We start from the raw sequence: 21,329 nt of genomic DNA on the forward strand, positions 1-21,329 counted from the left end.
AGAAAAAAGAGGATGGTAACTAACAGAGGGAAACAACATCATAAATTATCCAGGTCTAAATAGTAAACTAGAATGGGCGGGGCCTGTCTACACACACACACTCTGTGGTTACGCACACACCTGTTGGTTGCGATAGTCTCCACATTTAAACTAGTCAGAACACAATATAACTGCAGCTCACACACTTAATCATACAAATCGACAGAAATATCACCTTTCATTCTGTCACACAAACTATTAGTGCAAAGGTGAGCTGACACCTGTGCTCAGGTGAGTGTTTATGGTTTCCTAATGTGGATAAAGATGGAATGTACAAAGGGGGAGAGCACCCGGCAGTCCCCAAGCCAAGACCCCCCGCCAGGGTAGCAGCAGCCAGGACCCCCGTAACACCCGCTCCAGGGGTGCGGAGAGAACCTGCCCGCCGGGCAATCCCGCCAAACATCCAGACCAGGGCACGCGGGACCGCCGCAGAGGCCCCCCACACCCAAGAGCAGGAAGGCACAGAAACACAGAGAGCACAGGCCTCACCCCAGCCAGAAGAGCAGCCCCCCCACTGCGGCAGGAGGGCCAACGCGAGGCCCCACCCCCAGAGAGCCCCCCAACCCCAGAAGAGCAGCCCACCACCACCCAGCAGCGCCGAGCATCCCTCCGCCCCACCCCAGGTACGGGTCAGGGCCCCCCAAGGGAAACCCACCCACATGCTCTAGACAACCACCCGCCCCCGCTGTGGGAGGTCCAGGGGGAGGAGCAAGGCAGGGGCCGCCAGCCCCGCTGAGCAGTGGTGCACCCAAGAAAAATGGAGGCCCCAAGGAGTTATGTAAACAAGGCTCAACCAGGCACACCCACTGATGGAGTTAAGGAGAGGACTAGTTCTCGAGAGCAAGGACCGGACTCCGCACCACCGAGACCTGGACACCCCCAGGCTCAGATGTAGTTTGATCCCCTGATAGATCTTAAATCTCGGGGATCCCACTCCCGGTGAGGGGAGGAGACCGCCGGGCCCAGGAGACCGGCACCCAAGAGACTAGACCACCAGGCCGAGGTGCAAATAAAACCAAGGGGAGGGGCAAATCCATGCAGCAGCCACAGGAGGGGAGCCAATGGCAAGTAGTCCACCCCCAGTGGAGCTTGCTAGCTCGATACAGCAGAGCTTACTACAACGGAGCTCGCTACAATGGAGCTCGCTACCTCTGGTCCTTGTTTTTGAGACATGCGGTCTAAGGACAGGGAAAGCCTAACCAGTTTACATTAGTCTGTTTAGTTTAGTTTAGCAATCAGACATTGTTTATATTTTATGACTGACTTTCTGCTTTTGTTCAGTTACCTGTAAGAAGCCCAATGACACACTTGCTGTGTGATATTGGGCTATATAAATAAAATTGATTTGATTTAATTTATTCAAGTTATGAAGTGATCAGTCAGATACCACAATAAAAGTAGGTGGTTCCAAGTTGAATAAGTGTTTGATTGACAGCATCTCTTGAGCCCTCTTTCAGTGGAAGGGGTGTGGCCTTTTGACATGCTCACTTCTGATAGGATAGAGTGGCATAGACATGTATTATCACTGGATGAAGTGGAGTTTGACGTCACCCTTTGAAAAGGTCTTGCCTGCGGCGCTCGCAAAATAAGGCCAAATTGATCAATGATTTTTCTGCAGTATGGGTGCCGCCATTTAGAACCCGTCGACAGCGATTGGTCCGAGTCGGTTTGAGTCACGCTTTTGGGGCAACCACAGTCGATAATCATGAGTGAGCTGGTTTGAAGTCCCCATCCCCATCCCCCATCCCGACTTGGTAGAAGCTGTCAATCAAATGTTTGAGGTGGGGGCCAGCGGGCACCACATGCTTTTACTGAGGCATCTGATAGGTCAGTTCATAACTTGAATAACTTGCGAGAAAGAAAAAAATATAATGGACAAAAATGCTAGTTATTAAGAAGATGCAAAGAAAAAGGACAAATAGAATGACTGAGTATTAACTGTCTATTTTTCAGTAGAAGTCTATGGAGCCAGCAGGTACTTCCTGTTTGGAACAAGAGGGGGTGGGGGTTGAGCTGTCCAGTGGTTATGCAGTCAATGGAAAGTGGCTGCCATGGAAACGATGGCTCAAACTAACAACGGACCAATCACGACTTACTGAGGACATCTAGTTTCACCATGGTGCCGTCCATATCACAAAAAAATGGCGACTGAATTCACCAGTAGACAAGTTAGTTGTGTTCAGTGAGATAATGGCGGAGATTACCAATAAAGGTTTCAAACACTGTTAACAAAAAAGGCACAAAACATTTGCGCCCTCTTACCTCACAGCAGAGACACAGCAGAAGGAAATTGGTGAACACTGTGATATAGACAAGTCTTTGGATTAACGACAAGTTATTATTTCAAATGTGGATTTATGCTAAGAAAAAATCAGTTTATGCCATACAATGGATTTACTCTGGATTTACAGCAGATATCCAAATAAATAACATTGTGAGCTGCAGACAAAGAAGCAAACATGCCCAGACCTCAGAAATGTGGACAGTTTTTTTCTGCTTACAAGAAAGAAAAGAGAAAACACAACTCCAAATGTGAGCAATGGGATTTCATCGGGTAGGACAAAAATAGCTTCTGGAGCTTTATCTAGAACAGGGGTCAGTGACCTTAAACTCTCATAGAGCCATTTGTCCAAAGGTCCACAGAAAAGACACCTTTTCAGAATATGAAATTATGAAATATGTCCAAATAAACAGTACAATCAATGAAAGATGCTGTTCTTTCTGTGAGACACATACAATGCTTGTTTTTAATATAGTTGGTGTTAAAGAACATCTTGCATGCATTTGTAAATCCACTGATCTACATGACTCCAAGTCTATGCTTTCTCATCTTGATATAAATGTCAGCCATAGAATTCTCTGAATGAACTCCAGTTTGTGGAGGATTTCAAGACCACTCCATCTATGATTCTGAGCGAGAACAACCTTCTGACGGGTCACATGTTCAAGCTCTGGTGTCAAAATATACTGAGGATGTTTGAAATTGATCTTAAAGATCCTTAATAACCTGAATCTATAATTGTAGGGTATAAATATTAGATATCAAGCCCTGAACCGGATGTTGATAACTTGTTTAAAGAAAATGGTATGGTTGAACCGGGGTGGTATTATATAAGTTTACCTTCTCCCACTCCCTTCAAACGACCAACTTGTGATTGATTACGTAATATGTGTTTATTTTATGTTATTACAGATTGCTTGAAATAAACCATTTAATTCATTCATTCAAAATCGCACAATCAGTTTACAATACTAGGGATGACACAACTTTAAATTAAAAAAACAAACCATAAATTATACCATTAAAACCGAATAATGGAGAAAGTGTATTGTTGCATTCCCTCTAGTATGTTTTTGTTGAAAGTGTCTATCACAAACAGGCAGACAGCTGCTTCCACAGGAACTAACCACACCTCAAAGTCCACAAAGCTAAATCAGAGTCAGACAGGCAGAGGTCAATCATGAGCATGGGATCATCCAAAAAGAGAGTAGAGTTGTCAGAGTCCAGGGGAGGGTCAGGGCAGGCGACAGGAAATTAGAGTCAAAGTAGGGTCTGGGACAGAAGATCAGGTCCAGGTAGAAACGCAGACATCCTGCAGAGCGTTTCAGAACCTCCCTTTTGGATAACCCCCTGACTTTGTCGTGCATCAGAAGGATATGTGTAGAATTAATTGTGAAATAATGTTTTTGCTTTTAATTTAATATCAATCTAAATGTCAGGGTTCAATAGCTCTATGCTTTCATGTGAATCCAACCAAGCTCTATACCACAAACTTGGGTTGTGTCCGAATTTCTGCCCCAGAAACTTCCCAAAAGTGACCAGTGTGCATTGATGCTCACATTCATCATCATCATTACATTCATCTTCTTGGCCGCTTCTTCCCTTGTGGTGCCGGAGCCTATCCCGGCTACTGATGGGCGAAGGCGGGGTTCACCCTGGACAAGTTGCCAGTCCGTCGCAGGATTGATGCTCACAAGATTGGCAAATATAGACTGCAATGCATTAAACTTGAAATTTTTTTGAGTAACTTAATTTTTTTCTTTTAATAAAACATCCAAGTTTTCCTTTTCAGAACACGGTGGATTCATAAATAGCCGTCATAAAACGCTCATATTAATTAGGTTTTTACTTTGTCAAATCTGTGACTTAATATTTGAGGTTTAAAAAAAAGTGGTGAGCATAATGTCGAATTGTTTTTAGAATCCAGGGAACAAGATAGTCCTGCGCTGTATAGTTTTTTAGTAGTTTGGGAGTAACAAGTTAGAGAGAAACAACATGTCTTTTAAGCTCTCAGTACTTGAATACATCCTAACTGGACTTTCTCCAGATCTCGGCTTAAGAAAACATAACAAGAATGATCAATGGCCAAAAAAGAACATGTCATACATCTCTGGACTGTCCAAGAAACTCAAGAAGGATGTTTGACCATGATCAGATTCTGGCTCATCTCAAACCTTTCAGTACTTTAAGACACATTTCTTTTCCCCAAGGACAACAGTCTGCAACAAACAGAGTAATGTGGTATATTCCATCCATGTAGTGAGCCATGACATGATCTTCTGTGTACCTGAGCCTCGTTATCTCTGATTGCCTGCTGCCTGCCCTGACCCTCACCTGGACTGACAACTCTAGCCTCTTTTTGGATGATTGACCTCTGGCTGTCTGACTCTGATTTAGCTTTGTGGACTTTTAGGTGTGCTTAGTTCCTGCTGAACTAATACACCTTCTGCTCGTGGAACCAGTCTGCCTGTTTGTGACAAGTTGTATCAGATGGTTTGAGTGAAGCGTAACAGAAGAAATTGTTATTGTAAAAGACAAACCTTCCTGCAATAGAAATGATGGATCAGGAACAATGCTTTGCCTGTTCAAAACTTGAAACCCAATAAACTGGTTTTATGAAGGAGCAGACTGCTGAGTGCTACAACTACCTGTTCTCACACTAGCCACAAACAAAAAGACTTGAAAGACTTGAAATGACTTAGACTGTTTGTAAGTCTATGATTCTCCTTACCTACAGAATGAGAGGTCCTGTCTTCAAAGCCTTCTTCCTAGAGACATTTCAACCATTTCCTACTAAACTCAAGTGACTGATCGTTATTATTTCATTTTTACTAACTACTTTGATGTACAACTCAAGTTGTTGGGTTTTTAAACCAGTTTCACCAAAGAAGGAACTGAATGTATCATCAACAGACTTTCACATTATTGACCCGATTTGCCCCATTTTATTTAATGTCAAACATCCTTTGATTTCCCAAAGCTATGATCATACATGTGAACATCTGTGTTCTCTTTGTTTAACTATTTGATTATCTGTCTATCTATCCATCCATCCATCCATCCATCCATCCATCCATCCATCCATCCATCCATCCATCCATCCATCCATCCATCCATCCATCCTCAGAACCTTTTGGGGTTTACATTCATCCTTACAGACAGTTGGAATAACACCTGCAGATGATTTTTAACAACGTAAGCTAATTTTCAAAAAGACCATCCAGAAAGGGCGCCAGCCTTCATATTCTAGAGTATTTCTGGTCAAAATATCATCCGATAATAACGTTTTTGGGGAAACATGAATTTACAAACAATGGTGATATTTGTTTCTAAAATAAACCTGTTCCAGTCTCCTGACTTCTAGCTGCTGCTCTGCCCTGGGGGTGTGTCAGTGTTTGTGGACTACAGTAGGCCCATCTGTTATAAACACCATTCAACCATCCAACATGTATAACCGTTTTGTCCTCTTAAGGGTCACGGGGTTGCTGGAACTTTTCCAACACGCCTCTGGGGCTGGCAGCGTCTGCCTGGACAGGTCAGCTGTCCATCACAGGGCAGTCTGAGCAGCCATCAGGAATCTGCAACCATCCCGTTAAACGTGTTCAAACTGGGAGAGAAAGCTGCAGAAAAGTGCACCGAGCTGCAGGAACCTTCATTTGTGACCTTTGAAAGTGTTCTATATATTTATTTTTTAGATCTAAATAATACTGCTCTAACAAGAACAAGAAAGAACTGGATGTGTTCGTTTAGTTGAAATTAGAATATTATTATAACTCATTTACTATACAGCATAAGTAATTCACTAATTGCTAAGGGGAAAATAGTTATTTTCTCTTCCTGCTGGTCTAATGCCAGGGGAGGATGAGGCACAGAGATCATGGCCGTGGTGGGTTACTAACCTTCCACCAAACATATCAAAGATCAATGTTATTTAACTAGTTCTGTCATACACTGACTGGTCCTTCTTAAGTACTATAGACCCTTTTCACGTGACGTCAGACAAAATGGTGATATTGCAGAATGTGTGTAACCTGACTTCAAGTTTATAGAGCTGCATGCTGTTTAAAGCAATTTTGCGTAAATGATCAAAGGTAGCCTTACCAATTGTAACAGAAAATGGTACAATATTCATGTAAAAATGTCCCACCTGATGGTATTCCTTTTCCTCTCTTACATCGTTCACAAATCAAAACACAAATGTCAGTAATTCTGCCTGCAGAATACCGTTCAGCTGCTTCCCTGAATGCCTATGGATTATATTAAGCAAGTCATGGATCATTTCTCTCTGACAACAAGCAAGACAAAGGTAAGAGTACTCCATTGAATGCTGTTTGTTTAATTATAACGGTAATTATGATTTTATTCTTTTTGTCATGGTTCCACCGTCAGCTACTACGTCCGACCACCAGAAGGAGCCCTCGCCAGGGTTCTAACCCTGCCATCTTCTCACTACAACTCCCATCAGCCACCCACATGACGTCCTGTCTGCACAGCTGGTTTCCATCATCATCGTAGTCATCTAGCATTTAAATCAGCCACTTCTTCAGTGCAAAGTCTTGTTTTTGCCTTGCAGACAGTCTGAGCATTTTCTCTTGTTTCTGGTCTTTGGGGTTTGACCCTTCCCTGTTTTCCTTGTTATCCTGCCTCACTTCTAGCTTTTGACTTTAGCCTGCTTTTGGGTATGTCTCTGCCTTGTTGCATGCTGTCTTCCTCGCCATTAAAATCTACTTTTGCACATGGATCCAAAGGCCTCTGCCCCTTCATCACACTATTATTCTGCGCTAATGCTAATGCTAGCATTAGCTTTGGCTATGAGACGTGAAGCTGCAGAAGATCTTTTCTCACCAGCTAAAAGTTTACAAAATTTCCATGCTCACATAATCCTGTAAACAGATCAAAAGTCAGACAATTCCAGCATGTCTGAGATTAAAGTCAAACTTATTCCTGTTGTAATGTTTTCTACTGCGGTCAGTGAGCTGCTGTTAGCTCAGCCGTGGTTCTAACATCACTCCTCTTTGTTTTTGATCAGAACTTTGTCCGGTCTGTGGAAAAATAAAGGTTTTAAAAGGATCAAATTATTTGCAAACTGTTGCCAAAAGTATGCAAGTGACTATTTCCACGTAATTTTCTAAATGCATACGGTCAGTGCTGAATTTTTATTTTTATGCCGGATACCCTTCCCGACACAACCATGTATTTTATCTGGGCTAGTACCAGCACAAGGAGATGCAGACTTGGGTCTTCTTGTGGCTACATAGTTTGGCAGTAGCGTAAAGGGTCCTGCCCAAGGACCCTCACACAGATCACTGCATACCCTCCCATGTGCCAGAACTACATCCCATGTGCCAGTCCCAGTCCAGCCGCTCAAACTTTAAGGAACACTGAGCAGTTTTAATGCTCTGCAGCCTCACAGATTGTCATCTTGTTCTTACATAAATGACTGTATCATCTCCATACAGCTGAATGAATCTGCCTGAATGAAACATGAGAAACGGCCTTGTTTTCACCACTATGCTGAATCCTTCAGCTCTGCTTTGAAACACATGGTCTGAAAATTTCAATTTCACTCTTTTTATAGATGTCTTCCGGACTCTCATCAAGCCAGATGTCCAAACGCAATGCTGTCTTTGTCCTGACTTTTTTTACATGCACTCTGACCCTGATGAAAAGTCTTTGCAGAGCGAGATAGGAGATTGGTTGCCAGGGAGACAGGTGAGATAACCTGGAGGTGCTCTCCTTTAATAAAATGGTTACAGTTTTGAAAATCAAAAAGAAAGGAAGTCTGGTACTTTCTTTGTTACATCCCTTTGGAACAGTTCTTCAGTGGATGCAGAGAATAGAATCCTGGAATCCTTTACTGTTTCAGCTTTAACTGTCTTTATTATTCCAGCAGAAAGTGACCAGAATTAGCTTACTTTGACATGAGCGTTCTTACTCTCAATAATGGACAAATAAGCATAATCGTTGGATTCAAAGAGGTCAAGTGTGCAGGGTATTGATCAGAATGTCTGTCTGGTAGACATTTCTTCTATGATAGAGAATGCTGTGGACAATTGAAGATGTAAAGACTGCAACAAAGAGAGGAGTAAGCCGAACAAAAAACCTGCTCACAAATAGGAGTGAAAAACTGCTGGAATCATTTGCCGAGCAGCTCTTGAGAAAACTGAGTTTTTAGTAGATGATTTCTTTGATGTAACAACATGTCCCAGAATAATGTCTGTCCCTGTTGGACAGCCTGTTCACCTCAATCAATGAATGCAGCAAACATGGACGTTTTTGTGAGCCTAACCCAGATCCGTATCCGGCTGTACGTGAGGCAGATTTGTTTAAAAAGCAGTAAAGACACATGTCTTTTGTGTGAGCATTCAAACTTTGCTGACGACTCAGTGTTTAATGTAACTGAACGGTTGAATTTCTGAAATTTTATTTACCTGACCACGCCCCTTTGACCAGTGACTTTTAACAAGAGGATCTTAGAAAAAAGCATCAGAGAAGGAGGCAGGAGAGATGTGGAACAGCCTTGTTTCAATAGCATTTTGACTTGGACATCACCTTCCCATGATGAGCACACAGACCAGGGGTGTCCGACGGTGGAAATTTTAGAGGGCCAACCCATTTATCTGACATTGTTTAAACTATTTTAGTAACGCTACATTTATTTGAACTATTTAATGAACATTTTACTGAACAAATACATCTCAATATGTGATGGTTTGTTTTTTAAAACCCTAGTCAATTTGCCAATTTTCACACTGTTTATTAACAGTAGTAAGTCGTAGATGGTATGTCTCGTCTCCTGGCGCCTCTTCATGGTGAATATGAAAATGTAAATGTAGTCAACCACCCCTGCCGGGGAGAAATCACTGAAGTTGTACTGGAATTCATTTGTTGCCACATTATGGAAAACATGGATGACGCTGAGTGAGTAGCTTGGGTTTATTTGATTTGGAGAGCTCTACAGAGACACCAGCAAGCATGTGGTGTGTTTGTTTTCACCAGATCCTTCAGAGTCTCTCTCGTTCTGTGTGCTTCACTCTTGCAGTGAGAACGACACCTGACGGCCGTTTCAAACGTTACTTCTGTCTGCAGTGGTCCAGTTTGAGCTTAACCCAAGAGAGAGGAATGAAAATAAAATGGGGGATCTTTTTATTATTGTCTTGATGAAAATAAGAAAAACATCTAAGCCAATGAAGCTAGAGCGGTCCCGTGTGCTGATACAGCACTGGCAGTGGCTCTCTGGGCAGCTAACCGCCTGTGAGCAAGCAGAGCGTGCTCTGCTGCCCCAGGACCCGTAGCCTAGGCAGGAGACTTTGCTAGATCTGGTGGGCGCCTAGACAGCAGCAACAGCTATCAGCTCTGCTGGAGCCAGGAAGCAGATCTCACTGGCTCGCTAAGCTAGCATAGCTGTCCATCCAGCTCAATGAGCTCAGTGACTGCTGGCGATCTATCCAGTGTGTATCCCGCCTTCACCCCGCAGCAACTGGGACAGTTTCTGGGAATCCAGCGGCCCCCATTAGTTGAGAAAATGGATGGAAATTCATGATGAAAATCCTCACATCGAGAAATAAACATCTTGAATGTTTATTTCTACCCTTTGATCTGGTCACTGAAACCATCACCTGCCCAAAGCTGCGTCTCTGATTGGTTGATGCACCGCATCAAGCTAATCGCGCCTGCCGTGTCAGATCGCGTCTTTACATTGACTTAACATTGAAGCTTGACGCCTTAGCCATGCAGGCCGCATTCCGTGTGAATTCAACATGAGGGCCACACTTTGGACATGCCTGACATAGAGGTTTCTGCTGCAGACCATTCTGTCTTTCTGTCCTTCATGATTTAACAGATTTATCTACATGAAAGCTGTGTTTTTCAGGACTCTCTTGCAGAAACGGCTGCAGCTGAGGACGTCCAACCAGCTGCTTTAATGCCAGAAGTTCAAATTTGACTTTAGAAGATGTTTTATCCAGTGTCGGTCAGACACAAAGCTGATGGTTTTGTCAGTAAATGTGAGCGTGGCTCAATCGATGTTTGACTGATAAAAAACACAAGGGTTCAGGTGAAGGGTCATTCAGACATCTGTTCTCTGCTTTTATAGAAAAATTGACAAACTTTTAGTTTTTATTGCATCTAATACAGCTGTTTTTTTTTTTTTTTAACCAAAGCCTGAAAAATAATTCTGACTTTAGAGGAGGAAGTCCTTCAGGTGGTCTGATCATTTCCACAGAGCTCTCATATGACTTCAACCGTGACAGTCTGTCTCAGCTCCATTAAGATCCCATTGATGAAGGCATCCTCAGAAGGTCAGTGAGCTCTAAAACGCTCTCTTTGAGGCTTTGAGGGAGTCTTTTAAGTTCATGTGTGGTTTGCTTGCTCATTTACACCAGAAAATCAATGAATTCATAACACAACCATCTCAAAATTACACTAAAAGTAGAATTAAAGGAGTCTAATTTTGGATAGCAAATTCAGTGGCACAGTCAGCTGTGAGCTCATGAGCATCATTCAGGATGAAGGGGTTTTCCATCTGTTACATTTCAAGGTTCATCCGAGGCTCTACTGCCCCCATTAGAGGTCGTGGTGGGAGCAGTGCCACATCTGAAAACCCCTCTTCCCACCTCTGCAGCTGGTAACCCTTTATTTAAAATAAACGTTCATATTTCTGTGGTCAAATCAGCATCACTGGATTTTTGGTGTGAGTTTCATCCAATACTTACGGTAGCAGGACTGAGAACGCTGGAAAATCTCCACCAGACTCCACGGAGCTTCTTGATGTGACCACGGAAATGTGAACGGCGGCTCATTTGACCGCAGTTGGAAAGGATTGTAAATCAATGAAAGAGCATTTTGATGTTAGCTTTGATTATTTTATCAAGAACTCTGAGAAACCAATGATTGAATGTATTGATCACAGTCAATAAACATTGGAGAATTAGCTAAAAGAGTCTTTGGTGAACTGGAAGGAGAAAGAATCAGGATTTTGGAGGAAGTTCTGTCCATGAAGATCTTCACTTCCTCGTCCAGCTGACATCCGGATCAGAACCATACGGCTGGACATTACCCAGATTGATGGATGTTTTTATGTAGCAGCGGTGAAGATTTATGCTAGAGAGACACAGAGCTATCATAATCAAATCAGGGGCGGGGCTGCTCAGCTCAATTCCAAAAGCCACGCCCCCTCAGAGGAGATTTTGGAAACGGAGTTAGAGGCACAAAGAAAAACAGAGTTCACACTGTTTATTTCACAGCAGATTAACCAACACAAATGAACACAAACAGTTTGACTCCTGGGAACTGGTTTGAAACGGCTCAAACTGATTTCACTAAAACTCATGAAGCATTTTTGCTTTTATTAACACAATCCAAGCAAGTTACAAGACATTTGTGAAGCTGCATGTGTGCCCGCGATATTACATTTTCATACAATTTAAGAGGGAATCAGTTACTGATTTAAATAGAAAGATTAGACAATATCCGGAAGACAGTGAAATGATACATTTTTAAATCAACACTTGAATTCTTTATTTAAAATATAACTGTAGTTTTTTTCCTTCCAGCAGCTAAAAGACAAATGTCTGTTACTACATTGTAGTTGTGTTTATATTAAGATTTCTGTCAGTTCAGTCTTTGAATAAATAAAAAAGAAAGGTTTTACTCTTTACTGTAGCTTGAGTGAAATAAAATACCAATTAAAGCAAAGAATAAAAAAAAAATGAAATCAGCAGCAGTACTTAAAAACACAACAAGGTTATTAAAAATGACTTCGGTCGTTTCTCATGCAAGAAGAGGATTTTGGAGACTCACCAGGTCTGTGACATGACTGTTAAGGAATGTTAAGAAGCTCAGGTGAGCAGGACGTACACTGAGACATGACTGACAGTTCGGTCCCTGTTCCTGTCACAGAAAAGGCTGCAAACACTTTTCTGTTCAAGCAAGTCAAGGTTGAGCTACATGTTGGACTCACAGTGAGTCCGTTTGTCGTTCTCAAAATCACTGTCCTGTGAGATGAGCTTGTAAGGTTTCTTCCTCTCCTTCTCCTCCAACACCGAGTTTCCCATCTCCACATCTTTGCTGCGGAGTTCATGTCGGGACAGGAACTCAACGATGCCGGCTCCGATGGAGTCTCCCAAAACATTGGTGGTGGTGCGGAGGCGGTCCCTGCATTTCAGAACAAAGATTAACCAGAGCCACTGAAGCATTCAAATCAAAACCAACAAAAGACTGGCCAATGTATCAAGTACCCAATCAAAATATTAATAATAATGATAATAATTATACATCTACAGGTAGAACAACAAAGCCAGAAAAAACAAATGACTGATCGACAGTTTACCAATTCACAACAAACACAACTACTGACAGACCAAACCAAACTAAACACTCTAGTTTAACCAGCCACCAGTTGACCCCCCAGTTTTTCACACAAACCAACCAACAACGATGGACAAATCCACCACCCGCCAATCATTGAACAGAAAACCAACCATCTACCCACCCAACACACCAACCAAACAACCAATCAGTCAAACAAACAAGAAACACTAAGCTGGCCCGTCCTTCCAGGATATTTCAAGCATATTTTACAATTGTTGTAGCAAAAAAACATGAAGGTTTGAAAGTTAAAAAAAAGCCATGAAAGTAACAGTAAAATGTTAAATGGCGTATACTTGTATAGCGCTTTCTAGCTTCCTTCGAGGGCCCAAAGCACTTCACAGTCACAGACCCATTCACACACTGGTGGTGTGTGAAAAGGACAAAACAACTCAACTCATCCCTGCCTTGGTGAGGCCTCCTCTGCCTTAAATACCTGTCAGGGGCTAATTAAGATCATTTGCCCCTCCCAGCTGATGAGGAGAATGGGAGGGCGTGTTTGGAAGGTGCAGCACAGGAGCAGCAGAACGTACCTGTCACACAAATCAATTCACCTTTTAATGTATTGGACAAACAAAGAAATTGGTTTGTAATTTTATGATATAAAAATGTGTTGATTGAAAAGCAAAGCCAAGATATTTACAGTGAATTAGCCTTCAAAGTTTTATAACATAAACGCTAAGGCTCTTGCTTTGTTTTCAGACCCTTCCACCTCAGAGGTGTAAAATCATCAAACAACGACGGCTTTATTTTTGGCTCTCACAGAAAATGTTATCTGATCCTTCAACATGAACAACAAGGTTTAATCAGTGGTTAAGGTTATTGGACAAGATCAGTTTGACTTGACTTAATTGTTGACAGCTGTTATAGACCCATCCGATTCATCAGGTTACCTACAACCCTCTCCTTCCTTTGTCCAAACCTCATGAATTTTCCTTCACAGGATTGTCTATGTTCCTGCTCCCATGGACAAACTTTGGAATTTTTCCAGGAATGATGCAGCTAGACATCCCCTCCCATTATTTGTTGGAATCTCTCAAAATGTCTTATTTGTGGCTTTACTGAGCAGCAAATGTGAAAAGAAAATGTCAAAAGAATTCAAGGCATTTAAAGTCTTTTTAGTGTAATTTAAAGACAACAGGCAAGCTCTAATCCAGGTTCTAAGACTGAGCGAATCTCCACTGGAAGGGAATCACAGCTGTGACAGACATTCACATTTGGACCATCCTAGTTAAAAGAGAAGTGTTTTCTTGATTAGCCCAGTTAGCTGAGTAATTTCTGGTAAGGGTATTCTAATTGAAATGATTAATTTGGGAAACCTAATTATGTTTCTATGTTAAAACTCCCTGTAAAAACATTGGATATAAAAGGAAAGATGTGGCACAGGACTCGAGAGAGGCTGGGGAAGTGTGTCACCAGGACACGGAGTCGTTTCCGACCTTTGAGACGACACAACACACACCTTTAACGTCAAATAGGACACTTACAGGAACCAGTCGACTGCAATGATGAGAGTGATGTCATCAGTGGGCAGTCCGACGGAGGTCAGAACAATCACCATGGTGACCAGGCCCGCCTGAGGGATGCCGGCTGCCCCAATGCTGGCTGCGGTTGCTGTAATGCTGTACGTTAAGGACAAAGGCGTCAAACAACCCTGACCTCTGACCCTTCTTCAAAGCAGGTTCACTCATTCTGACCTGATGGTGATGATCTGACCAAAGTTCATCTCCATGTTGTTGACCTGAGCGATGAAGATGGCTGCCAGCGCCTCGTATAGAGCCGTTCCGTCCATGTTTATGGTGGCCCCAACAGGAAGCACGAAGCGGGTGATCCGTTTGTCAATCTTGTTGTTTTCCTCCAGACATTTGAAGGTGACCGGGAGTGTTGCAGAGCTGAGAAACAGGTGAAGAACAGGTTTGCAGAAGCCGATCATTTCTCTCTGTCGAGCCCATTTTACTGCCAAAACATCCAAAGTATCTCAAAATATTAGACTCAAACACTCCATCTCCCATCACCCCTCTTCTAACCACTCAGTCATCAGAACTGTTTACCCAGAAAGCAATACACTTCAAAAAGTGATGTGCTTTGTTCACACAGGGGTCGGAAATACACATTAGAGCGATGAAAAGTCTATGTAAATAGGTGTACATGTATGATTCATTCAAAGTTCTGGCGTTCACACATCCCTACACAGGTTTTTAACCCTTTCCTAGGTATGTTGACGTTGGGAGTGGGGTCATCTGGACCCCACAAGACAGAGCATAGAACTTCTTTTAAATGATTTTTGATTTTCACTGGTGTCCGTGTCAGACATGTAATCCTGTCACCTTTATCCACATTTGCATGGGATGGATAACATGTCAATGTAAGGCTGGGGGCATCTGGACCCCAGAAGATAGCACAAGGCCTTATGTGCAAAACAAGAAGTTGGTAAATGCTTGTTAAAAGTAAAACCAATTAAATATTGACCAGTAAAAGACTCTGAGTGACCCACAACATGTGTAGTGTCCTTTTCAAGACATGGAAGTACCAACCGTTTCAAAGTTAATCATGGAGGAGAAATGAATAACTATGGTTTGTGTCCGGCTGGAATTCTATGACACTGAGTCTTTCATGTGTTGGAATAGAGCTATGAAAGAAAAAGTCTGGAGCAAGACACAAGATTTCTATCGCTTTAACATTTTGCACCAAGCTTCTTCCAATAGTGAGTACACGCGTCAGTAATGGGTGAACAGGATATGTAAAAAAGCTAACTAGAAGACCTTTTAAGCGGATTCTTGAACGTGCATCACATGTCTTTATGTATGGGGACGACAGCAGGAATTCTAGTCAATCACTAAGCATGTTACATTAGAAGGGGAAACAAAGATGAGCTGAATTGTCCTTTTTACAGATAAAGATTATAGGTTCTAAATACAGGAAGACAAATTCTTTAAAAAAATGAAAATTTATGTTATATAAAACATTTAGCAACACAAGAATTCAAAGGGAGTTAAGAAAAAACATAAATGCATAGATTGAAAAATATTTTCCCTATCTTCCATCCATCCATCCATCCATCCATCCATCCATCCATCCATCCATCCATCCATCCATCCATCCATCCATCCATCCATCCATCCATCCATCCATCCATCCATCCGTCCATCCGTCCGTCCTTCCGTCCATCCGTCCATCCATCCATCCATCCATCCATCCATCCATCCATCCATCCATCCATCCATCCATCCATCCATCCATCCATCTTTCAATCCATCCATCCATCCATCTTTCAATCCATCCATCCATCCATCCATCCATCCATCCATACATCTACCTACACTTTACCCTCAAATGCTGAACTGTTATTCCTTCTAAACAACTTTTAATCACAAAAGTTGTGTGTACTCACCTGGATGACGTTCCTAAGGCAGTGACCAAAGCTTGAAGCAGTCCAGCGATAAACAGAAAGGGGTTCTGTCGAGTGATGACAAAATAGAGCATGGGCAGAATCAAAACGCCGTGAATCATCAAGCCAATGATGACCGTGATGGTGTACATGCCCAGCTGACCACCCATTTGGGTGAGGTCATCCATCTCAACTATCTTGCCCGCAATCAGGAACAGGATACCAATAGGAGCATACCTGAAAGGAGAACAGGAGCCTTACTGCTGGGTGTGATGGGTGTTGACTGGGATGAACTCAAACTTAGGTCAGATCAGTTTTACCACATGATGATGGCTACCAGCTGCATGATGGCCTCGTTCAGGCTGTCGAAGAATTCTCTGAGCAGCTGGCCCTGCTCTTTCATGTTCCCAATGATTAGACCAAAGCACATAGAGAAGACCACCAGCCCCAGAGCGTTGAGTCCATTGACCTGACCGGGGATGGGAATCATCTCCTCCCTGGTGATCTCCATGACCTCCTGCGTGTTGTTGGTTGAGTTGAAGAATGTATCATTGACGGTCACCGTTACATGGATTGTTCGCTTCCCGTATTTGGTTTTGAACTGTTGAGAAAAAAAAGGTCCGTATATTTAACAACAATGAAACTGTTTTGGAGTTTAGCTAATATTTACATGCTAGCTGTTTTGGCTAATTTACTTTTTTCCGTTTTTTAGGCTATTTTGAAGTTTAACTAATTTTTCAGCTACATGCTAGCTGTTATGGCTAACCTAGTTTTCTTTGTATTTTTTAGGCAAATTTGGAGTTTAGCCAATATTTTAGCTGGCTATCAGCTTCAGTGATTTCAGCTATCAGCTTCAGTGATTTCAGCTATCACATTCAGCGTTTTCAGTTATCAGCTTCAGTGATTTCAGCTATCACATTCAGCGTTTTCAGTTATCAGCTTCAGTGATTTCAACTATCAGCTTCAGTGATTTCAGCTATCACATTCAGTGTTTTCAGTTATCAGCTTCAGTGATTTCAACTATCAGCTTCAGCGTTTTCACCTATCAGCTTCAGTGATTTCACCTATCAGCTTCAGTAATTTCAGCTGTCATCTCCAGCGGCCAAGTTCAGCTCACAGCATTCACACAAGCAGTATTGCAGTTAATGCAATAATGTGGATAGTAAGGTGGACAGGATTTCATGTCTGCCTTAAAACACCAGTGAAAATAAAAAAATAGTTCTGCGATCTGTCTTGTTGGACCTGTGGTGTAAGGCTCACCTGCTGGGTGCAGGCTTGGACCAAGTTTGGAGGGAACATGTTTCTGCAATGAGAAGGTGGAGTTACTGTCTGTCAACATCTCAACCTCAAATGTTGACTTCATCCAGAATACCTGATCAGATCCAGGAAAGCATCAGCAGGGCTGACTTGTTCTATCGTCTGCTGCTTTCCAAACTCAGCTTTGGAGCCTTTTCCCGGGTGGATGATGAGCACAATCAGTATACCGACGAAGACTGCAATGATGGTTGTGGTCATGTAGTAAATCACCGCTCTCATGCCCATCTTCCCAGACGCTTTACTATCCAAAGCTGCCATTCCTGTTGGAGGAAGAGGGCAGTGAGGCTCTCTAAAGGGACCAAAGACGCCAACGTTACAACAATCTCTTTGGTTACATGGGTCTGCAACCTTTGACACTATTTGGCCCAGTTTTTTACCCACCAAAACCCGAGATGTTAGCCAGTTGTTTGGGCTAATTTAGGCTGTTTTGGAGTTTAGGAAAAACTTTGCAGCTAAATGCTAGCTGTTTTGGCATATTTAGGCTTTTACCGTTTTTTAGGCTACTTTGAAGTTTAGCTATTTTTTCAGCGGCATGCTAGCTGTTCTGGCTAACCCAAGTTTAAGTTTTTTCCTTTTAGTTTTTTAGGCAAATTTGGCATTTAGCTAATATTTTAGCTGGCTATCAGCTTCAGCATTTTCAGTTATTACTTTCAGTGTTTTTAGCTATAAATTTCAGCATCTTCAGCGGCCAAATTCAGCTTACTGCATTCACACTAGCATTCACAGGTAGTGCTAAATATCTACTTTATATTTATGTTAAAAAGTTACACTTTTAAAGTTTTAAAACTGTAGTTTTAGAGTGTTCCATAAATGTTTATCCCGTTCGTCCCGTGACCTAATGTATGTTTTGGATTTTGGCCCCTGGTGCGATTGAGTTTGACACTCCTGATCTAAACGTTTTTCAGCCCTGAAGCAAACGTCCTTCTTCCTGATATACCATAGAATCTTTCAACCAAATATAATCCTCCCTTTCTTCTCTCAGTTTTACGACCTTATTCTAATCCTGTTCAGGTTCAGTCACCATTTGTTTACCTTGTGAACAAACTCGATCTATTGTGTTACTGATGCAGTAGAACAGAGGCAGTGGCTGAGTGTACCTGTAATCAGACTGGAGACGAGCAGCGGCAGCACCAGCATCTGCAGCATCCTCATCAGCACCTCTCCAGGAAAGGAGAAGTACTTGACCTCCCGGTAGCTCATCTTGTAGGGGCGCAGTGAAAATCCGAGAATGACCCCTGACGATGGAAGAAGAGTTCATGCGCCGCTCGGACCGGAAGACTGTGATGCTTCGCCTCACTCACCAAGAACCACTGCTGCCACTGTGAAGAGCACAAAGGCGTTCTTCTTGAGGAACGCCTGGACGTCCTCTTTGGAGATCTCCTCCACTTTCCTCTTGGCCTTCATCGTGCGGATGTGGATTCCCTCCCTGATGCGTTGCATCCTGCTGGGCGGCTGTTGCTCTATTGACGATCAAAAATGAGTTTAAGCTTCCAGATGGATGCAGCTGGAGTAAAAAAAGAAATATAACTGATGAAGAATAGCATCATGACGATGAATATGTTTGGAGGAACAAAAAACACCAGCATGATTCCTGCTGAGTTGGATAAAACACTTTTAGATTTTAGAACCAGAGCATTCACATTGAATCTATCTTTGGGTTTTCATAAGTGCTGCAGAGGAACATAACTAAAACATGGCGGACAGGAGACCCTAGACCAGAGGTCTGCAACCTCCAACACTAAAAGAGACATTTGGTCCAGTAAGAAAGTCTACATTACTGTTTTGAATATATGGCAATATTTATGTTTTTGTGGCAATTAAAAAATATTTAAGAAAAATATATTTTAAATATTACAATACAGTATTGAATTACAACACTGTCTAGGAGTTTCTATAACTTTTATTGCTTTAACTTCTGACAGCAGCTCACACAAGTTCCTTTCAAAATAAAATACACCAAGTAAGATCCTTCTGCTGCAGCTGAGTAACTTCAAAATAAAATGCAAGATGTTCAAACATGTTTTTTATCATTAGGATTTTGATGCATCATTTGTGTCCTTTTACTGTCAAACAAGATTGAAGTGTAATCCAGTTATTGAAACAAAATCAAAACATTAAAAATAAAGTCAGCTTTTTATTTTCATTTTTAAAGATGCTAGTCACAAAACTTATCATTCTGAATCATTTTTAATTTGTTTAACTGCATTTGTTTGAAATTTTAACCCCTTCAGTGTTTTTTACCAAAATACAAGACTTGTAGAGGGATCCTCCTGCTCCTCTCTGTACGTTTTTTGGCAACTAAAAACTCAATCACACTTTCAGGAATTTCATCAATCTTGGTATCAAAACGTTCAGCTCATTCAGAACATTACTGCTTATATTTTTGGTATTAATAAACTTTATAGTTTTTGAAATATTGAGCAAAACATGCACCATAGGAATTCATTGAGAAAGTCTTAAAATTTCAAAATTGTAAGTAAATTATCAACAAGCCTTTAAAATATATTCATGTGATATCATCTTTTAAAACTGTGGAGTTTACCCAATATTTTAGCAACATGCTAACGTTTTTGGCTAATTTGTTATCTACTGGGGGCTAATTTAGAGTTTAGCTTCTATTTTAGCAACATGCTAACACTTTTAACTAACTTAGTTTACTGAGGAATTTTAGGTTATTTTGGACTTTAGCTAGTATTTAAGTAATGAGCTTGTATTTTTTGTGGCTAATTTGGCATCTACTTATGTTTTTTGGGCTAATTTGGAGTTTTGCTCAAATTTAAGCAACACAATAAATATTTTTGCAAAATTGGTATGGATTACGGATTTTACTACACATTTTTCAGAAATTTAGGTCAACTCTTTCATAGTTTAACAATATTTTCAATCTTTTAGCAAAGTTAACATTTTGCAAATAGTTTTTTGCATTTTCAGCAAATCCCTGCAGCAGTTAAATTAAATTGCGTTGCCATTTTCACCAGAAGGCTTCAGCATCTTAGCAAAAAGGATTCGCAGAAGCATTATTGCAGATAATGCAACTTTTCTAGCTTGAATAACTTTACTATTAAAACCCACACTTAAAGAACATTTCTACAGAATTTTAATGAAAGTACACTGTAACTTTTCAACCGTTAACACGATCATTCCAGTAGATTGTGAAGGAGAAAAGCAGTGTGAGCCGCTTTTCTCCTTCACAATCTACTGGAATAATCATGTTAACGGTTGGAAAGTTACAGTATGTTAAAGATTTTGTGTTTAAGCGTCACCTCAGGTGTTAAAGGGTTAAATCTGCATAGTAGTTTATCCTAAGTCAAAGCAAAAGAACACACCTCCACCTGTCTGGATCCAAATCAAGTCAAACCTCTCCCTGATCCGAGGTGGAAGCAGATTTTCTTCATTTTATTTAGAAAAGTTACATTCATGTGAACTGGAAGGGATTCCCCTCTCCCTTCTTCTTGGAAATAAATAAGTCTCCAGCAGATCCCAGCAGCTTCAGGGTCAGACGTACCTGTTCGGACGCTATCGATCCTCAGGTGAAGGTGTGGCTGCTGGATGAAGGATGAGGATGCTGAAGCTTCAGTGGAGTTTGTGGGATTCAGCAGCAGAAAGTGGAAGCTGCAGTCAGAAGAAGTGGGCGGAGCCTCATCCACAGGAGGAACAAGACTTCCCAGCCTCCTTCTCCTCCCGTCTTTGTGTTTTTCTGCTGTTTTCCTGCAGTCATACTCACCGTCTCCGTGGGGACGTGTCACAGTTTGACTCCAGAGAGGATTCAGACGCTTCAATTAGCGGAGCCAAGTGGAGCTGGCGCTGGAATGTGACCTGACTGTGTGGAGAAATAACCTCCAGTGAGACGAACAGAATTGCAGGAAAAGCTCCTTAAACAGGTCACGTTTGACAAACATCTCCATCTTCAGAGCCTCAGCTCACACCAGATTGTCT

General features: G+C 41.8%; 1 protein-coding gene across 1 annotated transcript; it reads right to left on the reverse strand.

The window, feature by feature from the left end:
* Positions 1-11,538: 11,538 nt before the first annotated feature.
* On the reverse strand, positions 11,539-21,035 carry LOC112140355 (excitatory amino acid transporter 1). The gene is made up of 10 exons (XM_024263287.2): positions 20,899-21,035; positions 18,695-18,897; positions 18,491-18,628; positions 17,449-17,653; positions 17,337-17,379; positions 16,397-16,677; positions 16,080-16,313; positions 14,386-14,580; positions 14,176-14,310; positions 11,539-12,475 (listed from the first exon to the last, which is right to left on the reverse strand). Exons 2-10 carry the CDS (start codon positions 18,831-18,833, stop codon positions 12,265-12,267), a joined length of 1,581 nt encoding a protein of 526 aa, XP_024119055.1. The 5' UTR covers positions 18,834-18,897; positions 20,899-21,035; the 3' UTR covers positions 11,539-12,264.
* Positions 21,036-21,329: the final 294 nt, after the last annotated feature.

This window comes from Oryzias melastigma, linkage group LG12, assembly GCF_002922805.2.
Source record: "Oryzias melastigma strain HK-1 linkage group LG12, ASM292280v2, whole genome shotgun sequence".
In the NCBI taxonomy this organism is placed as follows: Eukaryota; Metazoa; Chordata; class Actinopteri; order Beloniformes; family Adrianichthyidae; genus Oryzias; species Oryzias melastigma.